This window comes from Haliotis rubra, unplaced genomic scaffold, assembly GCF_003918875.1.
Source record: "Haliotis rubra isolate DU_JTF1 unplaced genomic scaffold, ASM391887v1 Scf281, whole genome shotgun sequence".
Classification (NCBI taxonomy): Eukaryota; Metazoa; Mollusca; class Gastropoda; order Lepetellida; family Haliotidae; genus Haliotis; species Haliotis rubra.
The window spans coordinates 982,328-998,359 of NW_025766903.1; the positions used below are offsets into that span (position 1 = coordinate 982,328).

Here is a 16,032-nt window from a genome sequence, read left to right on the forward strand (position 1 = left end):
TTTCCACGGTGTCTTGGATGGTCATTTGTCGACATGGAATGCACAAAACGATCCCACAAACGAGTTATTGTGCTGGGATAAATGCTGAAGGTCCTGATTCACCACCTTGTAATCGTCCAATGGCAATATTTCGGTGGGCACCGTTCAGACGTCCCATTTTCGAGATGCATTTCGGTCTTTTATAGTCATAGGTTGTACTCATGCCTTGCATGCTTTTGGTTGTGTTCAATAACAGTCAGCCCATCATGACAATCATGATCGATAAACCATTCAAAATCGTATATGGTTGTTCTTCTAAACCATACTAACTACAATATTTCGATCATTAGTTTCAAATGTTATTTTTTGAAGAGTGTATGTTAAAGCACATATGTACACAGAGGCACATTGAAAATAATCGCAATGTTAAATAAATGGAGAATATGAATAATATCTCAATAGGTATTGGTGGATTTGAATCAATCTTGGTGGTTATGTTAGGTATGACACAAGAGCTACCTGCGTACGGTTTGGTCAAAGTACATTAAAGTACGAGTACACAGTAGTACTTTAAAAATGTAATAGCTGTGCAAGGCGGAGGCGTGTTTTCTAACAAGGGCCCTTCTAGTTTCCAAATTAAGAAAAAATATGCGTAGAATTCATGCTTGTGTTTGTATGACAAATAATGTCGAGGCTTGTATTTCAACAGAATATTTTGTTCTTGCAGGTTAATGACGGATTGATTGATTATGGAAGTTACTTAACAATGTGAAAGTTAAAATAAATATACTAGTGCACATTATATATTGCACTTGCATACCCCACTTGCAATATGTAGTTATCTGTTCACTGTGATACAATTTGTCACTCCTGTATTAATACATTAAGATTATATTGTCTGCAGATTTGGCTTTATGTCGTTTGCCATTAAATTACCCAGACACGAGTGTCAGTGTGTCAATTCTGACTGTACTGGTAGGCCTGATTTGACACTTGTGCACGGCTGTATGATAGTCACATTAACCTTACCTGGATACTATTATTACTACATAAGTGCGTCATGGTAGTATATTTTATGAAATGGGAGAATACATTAATTGAATAAGTGGTTTCCATTAACATAGGCCAATACTTACAATGTTGGTGTCTGATGAAGGAAATACAATATTATTAAGACAATAATTTATATGATTATGTCATATTTTATATCACCAAATTGAAATTAGAAGCATATCATGTGGTTATCTCTATGTCATACATCATAAGCTTTATTATGATATGCTACATGACTATGTTGTGATAAGTTTATGAAAACATGTTTTTCTTGAAATGGTGTCGCAAGCAATTTTGTGAACTCATATTCAATCACCCCACAATGACACTTATAGCAAACAGAAAAAATGGAACCATGTTTATCCTGAATCCATACACAATAGTGATTACAATTAGTATTGGTTCCAAAAATTAAAAATTACACAAGCCCCTGCACTAATAAATTTCTGGGACGGATCCTGTTCAACAGGAATCACTAAACCAGTCATACCAAGTCAAGAGACCTCCTGTCCACCTGCAGACTAGTGTAAGCTGTCTTCACCTGAACAATAACACTAATTAACACTGCCTAGTGTGTTTCAGCTAGCTACCGTAACCCTCCAACCTGTTCATACTCCCCGCTGGCAGCAGCTGTGTGGTATAGTGACTGATTCTTGACAGGCGCCACAAGACAACAGCGAGACATGACTCAGGCAAAGAAACATCGTTACATCACATTAGGGGAGAAGCCGGGAAGCGTTGTGAAGCCCATTTTTACACTCGTATAAATTATTACATCAATCAGTCTCTCACAGATATTTCTGAATGAATTGTGCTCTCACTAAATATACTTTAAGATTTAAATAAATAGAATAAACAATTGCGCTACTGCTATAAAACAGCGAGTTTACGACTACACCGCAGATGGTAAATACTGAGTTATAAGACAAATACAATCATATGTCATTCAATTGTTTGCACCTCGCTGCAGCTGGCGCGGGGTAAGATGGAGGCCTGTGTTTGCATGTGGGGTTTATTACGCTGACTGCGTCTGTCATGGCGGATAGCCTCGGGATACAGCGGAGAGCCAGGCAGTCTGCACCGCGAGTTGGCCTGCAAGTGTTTATTCAAGCATTCTCACATATCTGCCCCTCCCCGGCGATGGGCGTGATGTGAACTGTTCCCGCGTCCTGGCCGTTAGCACCATCGCTGTAGCACGTGTATGTACCAGTGTACTCCAGAATCAGTCACCGTCCTAAAGTTGTATTGGTCAAGTGTCAGCACATGAACACGTGAGTCTGCTGGACACGTGGCCTCCAGAAGTGCTGACCTCTGACCTTGATGTGATTCTGACAGCCCTGAAGCCCCGGATTGTACTTCTCAGCGTCTGGATCAACCCCAAAACCCGGTAGGTGGATGGTGATGTTCTTCCAGAGAGTTACAGTCGGAGTTGTGACGACTCAAATTTGTATGTATAGATGATAGCTTCAGATGAAATTCAAACGCCTGACTTGCGATGTCACTATGACACAATGTAGCAAACACTGTAATAACCCGCACTATGGACATACACAATGACGTAAAAACTGTTATAACTCTGTTTATGGACAAACACAATGACGTAAAACTGTTATAACTCGGTTTAAAGAACATACACAATGACGTAAAACTGTTATAACTCGGTTAAAGGACATACACAATGACGTAAAAACTGTTATAACTCGGTTTATGGACCTACACAATGACGTACAATGACGTAAAACTGTTATAACTCGGTTAAAGGACATACTCAATGGCGTAAAATCGGTTTATGGCGTAAAAACTGTTATAACTCGGTTTATGGACCTACACAATGACGTAAAACTGTTATAACTCGGTTTAAGGACATACACAATGACGTAAAAACTGTTATAACTCGGTTTATGGACATACACAATGTAGTACAAACTGTTATAACTGACAATATGGACATAGTTAATGTCGTAAACACTGATATAACCCGAGTCACTGAGATATTCCCTCGCAGGTGTACGGACAGATTGGAGACAATGTATGATGAATATTTTAAGTAATATAGAGCAATGCAGTTATGCATGTACTGCCTTCACTGACCCTGCGGCAGTCTGTGACACTGCTAGACAAATACAGTCAATGTTTAATTTATTATTGGTTATCCTTGAAAAACTAATGTTTATTGTTCCCAAATTTAGATCCACAGTCAGACCATTATTTTCCCTCTCTATGTACAGATTAGTCTCTCGTACAGATCCTGAAGCAAATATATCCAAGAAAGCCCACACAAGTCTAGAAAATGTGGCAAGTCTAGATTTCCTGAAAATGAAGAAGGTCTCAGGGCTCCTTTTCATTATATTTTATAGTTTTTTACTATGAACTTTTTTCAGTAAAATATGTTCATTTCAGAGACTAGTTGTTAGTCTATGTACAGATACGTTCCCGATATAGTTCACTTTACATAATAGGCTTTAGACTTGATATTCACACGAATTGTATATGAGTTATATCTATTGGATTGAAAATCTATGTTCGAAACCAGTAGGCAAACAATGAAGATATGTTAGGGTTGTGATACGGTTGTGTTGCTATGTGAACTACAGTTGTGCCACTATGTGTCTATACGGCTTGCTCTGTCAGTATAGTTTACTATGTGATCTACGTTTGTGTAACCATGTGCCCTACAGTTGTGTCACTATGTGCCTACAGTTGTGTCACTATGTGACCTACAGTTGTTACTATGTGCCCTACAGAAGTGTCACTATGTGCCTACAGTTGTGTCACTATGTGACCTACAGTTGTTACTATGTGTCCTACAGAAGTGTCACTATGTGCCCTACAGTTGTGTCACTATGTGACCTACAGTTGGTACCATGTGACTGTCACTATGTGCCCTACAGTTGTGTCACTATGTGACTATGTGCCCTACAGTTGTGTCACTATGTGCCTACAGTTGTGTCACTATGTGCCCTACAGTTGTGTCACTATGTGACCTACAGTTGTGTCACTATGTGCCTACAGTTGTGTCACCATGTGCCTACAGTTGTGTCACTATGTGCCCTACAGTTGTGTCACTATGTCCACTACAGTTGTGTCACTATGTGACCTACAGTTGTGTCACTATGTGCCCTACAGTATTGTGTCACTATGTGCCCTACAGTTGTGTCACTATATGCACTACAGTTGTGTCACTCACTATGTGTGTCACTATGTGCCCTACAGTATTGTGTCACTATGTGACCTACAGTTGCGTCACTATGTGCCCTACAGTGTTGTGTCAGTATGTGCCCTACAGTTTTTGCACTATGTGCCCTACAGTATTGTGTCACTATGTGACCTACTGTTGTGTCACTATGTCCACTACAGTTGTGTCACTATGTGACCTACAGTTGTGTCACTATGTGCCCTACAGTATTGTGTCACTATGTACCTACAGTTGTGTCACTATGTGCCCTACAGTGTTGTGTCACTATGTGCCCTACAGTATTGTGTCACTATGTGACCTACAGTTGCGTCACTATGTGCCCTACAGTGTTGTGTCAGTATGTGCCCTACAGTTTTTGCACTATGTGCCCTACAGTATTGTGTCACTATGTGCCCTACTGTTGTGTCACTATGTGCCCTACAGTGTTGTGTCAGTATGTGCCCTACATTGTTGTGTCACTATGTGCCTACAGTTGTGTCACTATGTGCCCTACAGTGTTGTGTCAGTATGTGCCCTACAGTATTGTGTCACTATGTAACTACAGTTGTGTCAGTATGTGACCTACAGTTGTGTCACTATGTGCCCTACAGTGTTGTGTCACTATGTGCCCTACAGTATTGTGTCACTATGTGACCTACAGTTGCGTCACTATGTGCCCTACAGTGTTGTGTCAGTATGTGCCCTACAGTTTTTGCACTATGTGCCCTACAGTATTGTGTCACTATGTGACCTACTGTTGTGTCACTATGTGCCCTACAGTTGTGTCACTATGTGCCCTACATTGTTGTGTCACTATGTGCCCTACAGTTGTGTCACTATGTGCCCTACAGTGTTGTGTCAGTATGTGCCCTACAGTATTGTGTCACTATGTGTCTACAGTTGCGTCACTATGTGACCTACAGTTGTCACTATGTGACCTACAGTTGTGTCACTATGTGCCCTACAGTGTTGTGTCACCATGTGCCCTACAGTTGTGTCACTATGTGCCCTACAGTGTTGTGTCACTATGTGCCCTACAGTGTTGTGTCACTATGTGCCCTACAGTTGTGTCACTATGTGCCCTACACTTTTGTCACTATGTGCCCTACAGTTGTGTCACTACGTACCCTACAGTTGTGTCACTATATGCCCTACAGTGTTGTGTCACTATGTGCCCTACAGTATTGTGTCAGTATGTGACCTACAGTTGTGTCACTATGTGCCCTACAGTGTTGTGTCAGTATGTGCCCTACAGCGTTGTGTCACTATGTACCCTACTGTTGTGTCACTCTGTGCCCTACAGTTGTGTCACTATGTGCCCTACAGTTGTGTCACTATGTGCCCTACAGTTGTGTCACTATATGCCCTACAGTTGTGTCACTATATGCCCTACAGTTGTGTCACTATGTACCCTACAGTTGTGTCACTATGTGCCCTACAGTTGTGTCACTATGTGCCCTACAGTATTGTGTCAGTATGTACCCTACAGTTGTGTCATTATGTGCCCCACAATCACACAGCTGAATAGTAACAGCTGTACACGTATGGTAAAACACGAGTTATTTATACCGACAACAGGCTTCTCCCTTCCTGTATTGTGAGGATGTCGACTAGGAGGTTGTCCGGTGTTTGAGACGCTTCATCCGGTGCCCGTCAAGGACTCTACTAAACATGTGCGACATTGACCACGGTGACATAGTCCTGGATGACATGGACAAAGGTGAGAATCCACGATTTTCTTGATTAAGACGGTAATCGTAGAGACTTGAGAAAACAAGTTGAAGTTTGATACAGAACTGTAGTGTGTACATACCTGGAATACTGGACTATCCAACTCACTGACTCACTGACTCACACAGCCGGCCACTCACTCACTCACTCATTCACTCACTCAAACAGTCGCCCACTCAACCACTCACACACTCATTCGCTCACTCACTCATTTACTCTCACACACACAGACACTCGCTCACCCCACCCACCCCAACCCCCCCACACACACACTCTCACACACACTTACACACTCTCACTCACACACATACACTCACGCACATACACACTCACTCACACACTTACACACATACACACTCATTTACTCGTTCACGCACTCAATCACCCATTCACCCACCCACTCACTCACTCACTGATAATTGTTTGAATATTATAAGTGTAATAGGTGTTTGAGCAGCTAGGCCCATTTACACCTCGCTCATCGTAAAGGTTTGCTAAGTTTCTGAAATGTTATAAAGTAGTAAAACTACCAAACACTTTAATATAATCTAGAAGTGCTCATTCATGCCCGTCCAGAGTTTCCTGGTCTACACAATGAGGAAGTACCATCACACCAACCTCTACCCCTATTGACTGGGTATTTCCTTGTTATAAGTACGCTATCTGACACGTGTTGTCAGCCTGTGTACAGCAACCTAATAAACTCAACAGGAGCATGTTGATGGATAAATATGTGTATGCTAAACTGAACACGTGGTTTGTGGGATACGCCTTCTTGTTTGTCTGGGGTTTTTTATTATCAGGAAAATAATTATTTGCAAATGTATGTTTAAGTCTAATAAATCACAAGTCTAACAAATCATGTCAACCATATCACTAACAAATTACAACAAAAAATATGTAACTAGTATTATTCAGATATATATATATATAGTTTAGGTTACATATGAGGAAACACGTCGCTGTGATAGACCTATGAAGTATATTGCCCCGAGACATGATTGTAGCGTGTGTTACCGAGACCTCATTATCTTCAGGAGTGATACATTACCCGTAAACTGAGGCCGTAGGCGCGGGACTGGTATGACAAACATCATAGTTCAGAGAGTCCTGGTTTACGCCAGAATATTCCCTCGATGGGAAATCAAACTCTGACTGTCGACGTGTCCAGTGAACGTTGCAACCACTCGGCTACTGCTCCGAACTCTCAAGACTTGCCGTTGTTAATCATTAATCTCTCAATACATACAGACATTGCAAGTAAATCCAGACGTCACAGGCACGTAACGAGATTGGATGAATATTAGTTTGAACATCTTCCGAAAATGTCTTGTGATAATGTCTTGTGAAAATGTCTTCCGATAATGTCTTGTGATAATGTCTTGTGATAATGTCTTGTGATACTGTCTTGTAATAACTCTGAACTTTATTCACATCTGAAAAGAGAAGATATTATCATTCCTAGAATACTAATAACCTTTCCGAAATCCGGTGGACGGTGTCGGTGACTTCAACGAAGGCGTCATCGTACTCAGGCTTAGTGGGTCGTTACTCAGCAATCACTTGATCGTGCGGTCCAGACTCGATTATTTACAAGCAGTCACATCCACTGGTGATCGTCCTGTACACGTCGGCGGTCAAGTTTGGTACAGAGAACAAAAAACATTTCTTAATTATTTGTTGACTGTGACATTTTAAGATTCCAACATTTATGTTCAGATCCAATAGCACAGCATAGATATTCCTTACTTTATGTAGCGGTTCAGAATGAATTACTGTTCCCGTGGCCTAGGTTTACCTTCATATTTCCTACACCCCATCTGGCCTACACTAATTACAAACATTTACATCCACACCCCTGCTATGTAGAATGGAAGTGTCCACTAACCCATTAAAGATGGGATTCACTGGTCCTTCCTCATATCGCCTAAATACTGAATGAAACACGAGGTTTGAAAGACCTATCTTCAGCTGTACGGGCAGTGGGATAGCCTGGTGGTTAAAGCGTTCCCTCATCACGCCGAAGACCTGGGTTCGATTCCGCACATGTACAATATGTGAAGCCCATATTGCTGGAATATTGCTAAAAGCGGCGTAAAACTAAACTCACCGACTCAGCTGTACGTACGTCCGACCATGTCCAGACAAGCCAATGTTGTAATATGACCGACAAGGACAACCCATGTCATTCGTTACCTAGTCACTGTGTAGGTGTTGTGTTGTACGCAGGAGGCGTCCCACAGGATGACGCAGAGAGGGAGAAAGGAGGGAGTGATACAACGTCTCCTCCGGACCAGCCTGGACCAGCTCCCCCACTCACGCCTACCTCCCCTGCCCCTCACCCCCGGGGGGACGACAGACACTGCCCCCTCTGTAAGAACAAGGTCCCCCGCTACTCGTCCCGAGGTGGGAGCGTGGATGTGTGTGAAGACGGTCGGTGTCGTTCCTGTGAACACATTACGTCAGTGCCGTCGTTGTCGGATCTGCTCGGACAGGACGTCACAGGCGACGATTTTCAAGCTGAGGTATTTTAGCTATTATACATGCTTTATCCATAGAGGGAAAAGAAACATTCCTGCGTCCATAGTAATACACATTCTGCGTAATGGCGTAATGATTACTGGCTGGCTGTTGGCAGCTGATGACAAGGATGTCCCTGTGGGCTGTATGCTACTATTGTAAAGTCAGATATCCAAAAGGCGGCTTGCTAGTCATGGTGCCAGTGTGGTTTGTATGAGCACTGCTATTGTACAGCCACAGAAACACGCCGCATGCCGGGTCAGGTCGATGGTCACCATGTCTGTGTTTTGTGTCAGGTCCATGGTCACCATGTCTGTGTTTTGTGTCAGGTCGATGGTCACCATGTCTGTGTTTGGTGTCAGGTCGATGGTCACCATGTCTGTGTTTGGTGTCAGGTCGATGGTCACCATGTCTGTGTTTTGTCTGCTGCAGGTCGCCCACAAGAGTCAGCTGCTGTTGATCGGGCGGCAGGAGGCTGAGCTGGAGACCATCGTAGACTGCCTCATCAGTAACCATGGGGACAAGGAGACAGCACTGTTGTACGCCATCTCACACTTTCCTACTGAAGCTAAGGTAGAAACTGTTTCGCCATCACATGTCCGCCCTCAAGTTATTTCACTGAGAATACAACATTCATTAATGTGTATTATGCAAGACGTTTCTGTTCAGGTGCAGATCTTCGTGAACACCCTGCTGCACCGCGGCGCCAACCCATCGACGTGCGACAGCTCCTGGCAGACCCCCCTCCACCACGCCGTCAAGAGGAACTTCAAGGGTGTGTGTAGTAAACTGTTGGAGAACGACGCCCTCCCCCACGTCCGAGACAAGGACAACAACATGCCCTACCACCTTGCCCTCATCAACAACAACGACGACATCGCGGCGATGTTGCTGTCGGTCATGCCCCATACCGTGTAGGTCGATCGTCCCAATAAAGGGTCGAATGGTTTCTCGTGTTCATTATTTACAGACAGTAGTTGTAGACAGTAGATGGTATAACACACATGTGTTGTATGTTCAGCAACTGATGCTAAGGCCGGTCTCTAATCTGTTGTGTCTGATTACAGAGTACGGAATATGTTTGTCGCTACCGAGGACGCCGGAGCCACTTCCGAGTGCAGCCTACATGACCTGATAAACAACAACATGCAGGTGATGGTCTTTGAGGCAATTATCTTACATATAACGGTAAAGGTACACATGGCGGGATGCAGCGGGTATACATGCAGGTAGAGATGGCGTAAAACAAATGATTGGTCCTGAGGGTAGTCACACACTGCACAGGTAGGTCGACCAAAGTGAAGATACAAATTACATTACACAGATGGTGTCATACAGAAAAATGGATATAAGTGCAGGTGCTGATGACGTCTTACAGGTAAGTGGGAATAAGTGTAGGTACAGATGACGTCATACAGGTAAGTAGATATAAGTGCAGGTACAGATGACGTCACACAGGTAAGTGGATTTAAGTACAGTTACATATGACGTCATACAGGAAAGTGGGACTAAGCGCAGGTACAAATGACGTCAAACAGGTAAGTAGGTGCATGTACAGGTATATATAATCAGTGTCTCTGTTGGATATATGGGCTATACTTAATGACGACGATACTGTGTGTGATGGACTCAGGGTTCGTTTCTTAGGAACTATATTTGTATTACAGCAAGCAGCACTAAGCGTCTTGGACGCCATGATGGACCATCTGGGTGACAGTGGTCACGTGAGGGTGTTCTATCACGTGCTGGAGGTAGATGCGAAAGGTCGCTCACCCAGTCATTCCGAGTTTGACTCCCACGACAAGTCTTGCCTCCATCTGATCTCACAGCGAGGTTTGAAGGTAGGCCAGAAACAACGAATAAACATAGTCCAATATTCAGATTCCTAAGTCATGATAACCTCAAACCACCGTGGCGGTCAGGAAACAGTCTGTATTTTCTAAACTCCGAGTCTACATAGCCAGGCAGGTCAGTCAATCATCCACAGAAAGCTTGCTACCTCACCATGTACTGTATGTGTTGTCGTGTTCTGTTGCAGTCGCTAGTCTTCCACGACGTTGTCCGTCTCCTCATACGCCGGAAGTGGAAGAAATACGCTAGACTCCGATTCGAGTAAGATGTAACTTAATATCAAAACGGGTTCGGTACTCGAGAATAGTTGCTATATCAGATCATCACTGTATTTCAGTTCTCCATTCATACAATTGTCCTTGCTATTTGCCGCTTTCTCCCATGGCAATCTGGTTCGTGGGATATTCAAAGTGGGTTGTGTGGCGTTCACTATATACCACATATCTTCTGACATCAGTATAAGGTAATATGCCGCAGTAGTTTTCCTGCCGGCTGTCAGTACTGTATCGGTAGGTTATAGGTGTGTACTTCTGTATTGGGAGTGGTGGCTATTTAAATTACACCTACTTTCCACCCCTACGGCACAAGTGAAATGAATGCTTCTAATGGAGTCAGTATTGTTTACATAATATGACGTAGCATTTGATGTAGTGTGTTTGACTTCTCTACAGACTGAAGACTGAATTGTTTGCTGTTCTGTGTCGCATTGCTGTGTTTGACCTTCTCCGTGGCTGTTTCGTCCCTGACCTCTGACCCATTTATATACTCGGACCCCCTGCAGATCGCCCGGGGGGTGGCGGAATGCGTGGGGACCGTCCTCGTCCTCACCACCCTGATCCTGGAGCTGAACCAGATGAGGAGGTAAGTCTGCCATCACACTGTGTGGATGAGTAACTCAGACACTCGGCTGGACTTCAAGGTAACACAGCAATGGTTTGCTGAAAAAAATATTAAAACGTGTATTGCTTCTTTTTTTCTTTTGCCATCTTGTTCCAGACACCGAAGAGATTACTGGAGTGACAAGTTCAACTGGATCGACCTGTCGTCCTCCTGTCTGCTGCTGATGGTGATCCCGCTCCGCTTCACACACAGACAGGAACAGTGGCAAGTGTTCTCCATGGGCTACCTGCTGTGGACACTCAGGATGTTCAAGTACGCCGCTGTCTTCAGGTAACTGACAACAGATGAACACCTGGTCCTCAGGTAGCTGATATCACGTGCACACGAGGTCTTCAGGTAACTGACAACAGGTGAACACCTGGTCCTCAGGTAGCTGATATCACGTGCACACGAGGTCTTCAGGTAACTGACAACAGGTGTAGACCTGGTCCTCAGGTAGCTGATAGCACGTGCACACGAGGTCTTCAGGTAACTGACAACAGGTGAACACCATATGTGAAAATGTTTGATGTTTTCAATGTAGATCTACCTATGCACGTGTCTCGTGAATATTTCCCTGCAGACGGACGGGAGCGTACGCCCTGATCCTGTGGAGGATCATCAGCAGGGACATCCTCCAGTTCATCCTCTTCTTCCTCGTCATCCTCCTGGCTTTCACCGGGTCCTTCACCTTGGCACTCAAAGGAGAAAACGCCTTGACCGTGCATAACGAAACCAGGTAGGCGGTATAATATTCCTGTGGCACAACATACATAACACGCACTACAGACGTATGCCCTGGCCAAAGTCAAGTCAAAGTCAAAAGATGTTAATTGTATGAAAGGCGTCCGGCGAGAGTGTATGGACATTACTCTTTGTGGATACACTTTGCCTGAAGTAGACACTGATAGGAATGGGGTCACCTACAGAGACGTCAAGTTACCATTCTTCAACAACTACAGAGAAGCTTCAGCACCTACAGAGTCGATATAGTGCTAACCGTTATTAGTTTTATTATTTCCATGTTTCAGAATCTACGGGGTAGCTATGGTTACCACGTTTCATCATCTACGGGGTAGCTATGGTTACAACGTTTCAACATCTACGGGGTAGCTATGGTTACCATGCTTCGGTATCTACGTGGTAGCTATGGTTACCATGTTTCAGTATCTACACAGAGATATGTGTTTCCATGTTTCTGCAGCTACACTGGCTGGTATCATATGTCATTATGTTCCGGGGTGACTTGATGCCGACACAGACCTGTTTCCTGTTTTTCAGCAACTACTGGAACGTCATGTTTGTCGGCGTGAGGACACTGATAGAGGCATACGCTGTAGTGGAGTATTCGGGAGAGGGAGGCTATCCGTACGTGAACAACTACTCTTCCTTCACAGAAATATCCTGATTGTGTAGCATAAAACTATATCACATAACAAATGATAACCTCTTCTAAAAGTCATAAATATATTCAACGATCTTTGTGCAAAACATGTTTGAGCTTATGGTACCTTTCAGACGAATTCCCTAATTCAGATTCTGTTTGCTCCTGGCATGACAGAGTAACTAGAATACTATGACAGAATGTGGTGTTCTTACTATGGTATATGTTCCAAAGTGCATCCTCATTGCTGTTATGAGGTCTTGGTCTCCCCACGTCTGTTAGTGTGTCCACTTTATGGATCTACCTGGTCGTCTTCAGGCCGATGAGCACTTTCATCATGGTCATCTTCCTGTTCTTCTGCTGCGTCGTCCTCCTCAGCATCCTCGTCGCCCAGCTCAGCGACACCTACCATTACGTGCAGAGAGACGCACAACGGGGGCTGGAGCTCAACAGGGCGTGGATCATCACAAGAGTCGATCTCAACAGTATATATGTGGGAAAGGTAGGTCAGTTTGGTATCCAGCTCTCGGTCTTTATTCTGCTGAAATAGTGGCCTGTAATGAAAGGTACGAGTTTTCACTGACTCCAAAGGTTGTAACCTTTACCCCTCACCTTCCATGTAAGCAATGGGCAGATGTTCCTTGGGCCCATGGTCAAAGCATGTGCGTATTTTATATGTTGTTGATGGTACCCAGGTTTACATGTGTTGCTCTCATGGCCTAATCTCTGACTCCGTGTGTTGATGTTCCCATGGCCTAATCTCTGACTCCGTGTGTTGATGTTCCCATGGCCTAATCTCTGACTCCGTGTGTTGATGTTCCCATGGCCTAATCTCTGACTCCGTGTGTTGATGTTCCCATGGCCTAATCTCTGACTCCGTGTGTTGATGTTCCCATGGCCTAATCTCTGACTCCGTGTGTTGATGTTCCCATGGCCTAATCTCTGACTCCGTGTGTTGATGTTCCCATGGCCTAATCTCTGACTCCGTGTGTTGATGTTCCCATGGCTCTGGACTCCGTGTGTTGATGTTCCCATGGCCTAATCTCTGACTCCGTGTGTTGATGTTCCCATGGCCTAATCTCTGACTCCGTGTGTTGATGTTCCCATGGCCTAATCTCTGACTCCGTGTGTTGATGTTCCCATGGCCTAATCTCTGACTCCGTGTGTTGATGTTCCCATGGCCTAATCTCTGACTCCGTGTGTTGATGTTCCCATGGCCTAATCTCTGACTCCGTGTGTTGATGTTCCCATGGCCTAATCTCTGACTCCGTGTGTTGATGTTCCCATGGCCTAATCTCTGGCTCCGTGTGTTGATGTTCCCATGGCCTAATCTCTGACTCTGTGTGGTGATGTTCCCATGGCCTAATCTCTGACGCCGTGTGTTGATGTTCCCATGGCCCAATCTCTGACTCCGTGTGTTAATGTTCCCATGGCCTAATCTCTGACTCCGTGAGTTGATGTTCCAGAGCAGCAGGTTCAAGACGTACATAGAGATGGAGGAAATACACAACCCACGTGACATCCTCAAACGCTGGGACGGCCCGGAGCTCAGTCAGATGAATAAGAACATCCGGGACCTTTGGGATCACCTGGACTCCAACAGGATGACCCTGCTAACCATCCAGTCCAGACTGGCCAGGCAGGAGAACAGCCTCGTGCTCATTCAGTAAGTCCAACCTCTATATGCTCTGTGTTTATGGATAATACCATAAATACGTCGGGAAATGTTTTTTCAAGGGTACATCACGTTTTTGTCGTAATGTCTCACAGAGAACATCACGTTTGTGTCATCGTGTTTCAGAGAGTATCTGGAGCACCTGGTAAATGCAGAGTCACGTGACAAGCTGGAGGCTGGACGGAAGGGCGCGATGAGGTGACAGCAAATAGACACGTAGAATCTACCTGATGTGTCTGACGTCAGACATGCAGCACATCCTGCATCCACCCAGAGACGTCCTTATCGTCGTCACCCATATCATCATCATCGTTGTTGTCGTCTCGACCATAGTCGTCAGGATCACCATCATCTTAACCAACACTGTCATCTTCATCGTGATCACCACTGACACCATTGCTGTGACCAGCGTCGTTACCACTGTCCTCACCTTCATCATCACAACTACCGTCTCAATCACCATCATCGTCATAATCATCATGGTCATCGCCGTTCTCATAATAATTTTCAGAAACTATTTCCATATCATACATTGCGGGGCCTAGTTCGTACACTGAGAAAGCAGTATAGCGGGGACTAGTTCTTACACTGAGAAAGCGGTATAGCGGGGACTAGTGCACGTGTGTACGTCGCCGGTTCACTCCCAAAAGACAGACCTCCCATAAGACAGACTAAATGAATACACTAATTAGCTGAGCCATGCTGTCCACCCCTATTTAATTAATGAGCTGACCCTGAGTCACCGCAGAGTATAGTAACAACAACTCCTACCTCCTGTGCCCTTCTCAAAACATATCACTAATCCTTTTACTGACCCATCGCTACCAGGTTGTAGGAACAATGATCAGTACTAAAATGTATTTATTCAACAAGTCATAACAATATTATCATCAATAGCACTACATACATTTCTCTGAACCACATTTAAACCTAACTTATACAAGTAATGTTTTTATTCAACAAGTCATAACAATATTATCATCACAAGCACTACATACATTTCTCTGAACCACATTTGAACCTAACTTATAAAAGTAATGTATTTATTCAAGTATAATACAAATGTAAATAACTGGAGAATATGACGTTTTTAATAACAGTTGTTGAGTTGGCCTTTGCAAATAACTGGAGAACAGGATGTTTTTATTACTGAAGATGAACGTGAAACAGTATTTATAAAATTGAGCATAAACAAAGTATATAACTGGAGAACAGGATGTTTTATAATAGTTAATAGTTTTTTCCTATGACGTTTCTTCCGATCACCCTTCTAGATGGCTACCTGTATGTCAAGAACAAGGTGAAAGTAGAAAATGATGACGTTCAAGTGACTTTCTAATAAGTGTTATCTGTGCACTGACAAACATGTGATGTAAAATAACATGGTGCTTGGTGTCATATGTTTGATAGGTACATGTACATAATTCATTGTTTTTGATAATATTCACAAGTAAATGTGACCTGGCAAATATATCTTGATGTACATATATGTTGATGCAATATGTCTTTATTTCAAAATCATAAATCATTACATGAATTGATAAAACTATAGTTAATACCTAATGTTGTCTGTTTTATCTGGGCACATACCATTATTATCAAGGGTACAGCTTCATTAACCCTTATGCAACCAACCATAAAATGTGTTGTTTTCAGGGGTCTGTCTTTTGGGAGGTCTGTCTTATGGGAAGAGACCACGTCGCCGACTGTCTCAGGGGTACCGTCTCAGGTGTATGTCATTACCTTTGCTCGTATCATTTGTCTCAACAAGGAGGAATGGCCGGT

General features: G+C 43.7%; 1 protein-coding gene across 1 annotated transcript; it reads left to right on the forward strand.

Moving 5' to 3' along the window:
• Positions 1 to 2,121: 2,121 nt before the first annotated feature.
• On the forward strand, positions 2,122 to 15,696 carry LOC124281298. The gene is made up of 15 exons (XM_046717325.1): positions 2,122 to 2,419; positions 5,786 to 5,927; positions 8,168 to 8,463; positions 8,891 to 9,031; positions 9,128 to 9,372; positions 9,526 to 9,610; positions 10,126 to 10,299; positions 10,497 to 10,570; positions 10,988 to 11,170; positions 11,306 to 11,479; positions 11,772 to 11,927; positions 12,470 to 12,556; positions 12,891 to 13,074; positions 14,039 to 14,238; positions 14,374 to 15,696. Exons 2-15 carry the CDS (start codon positions 5,879 to 5,881, stop codon positions 14,447 to 14,449), a joined length of 2,124 nt encoding a protein of 707 aa, XP_046573281.1. The 5' UTR covers positions 2,122 to 2,419; positions 5,786 to 5,878; the 3' UTR covers positions 14,450 to 15,696.
• Positions 15,697 to 16,032: the final 336 nt, after the last annotated feature.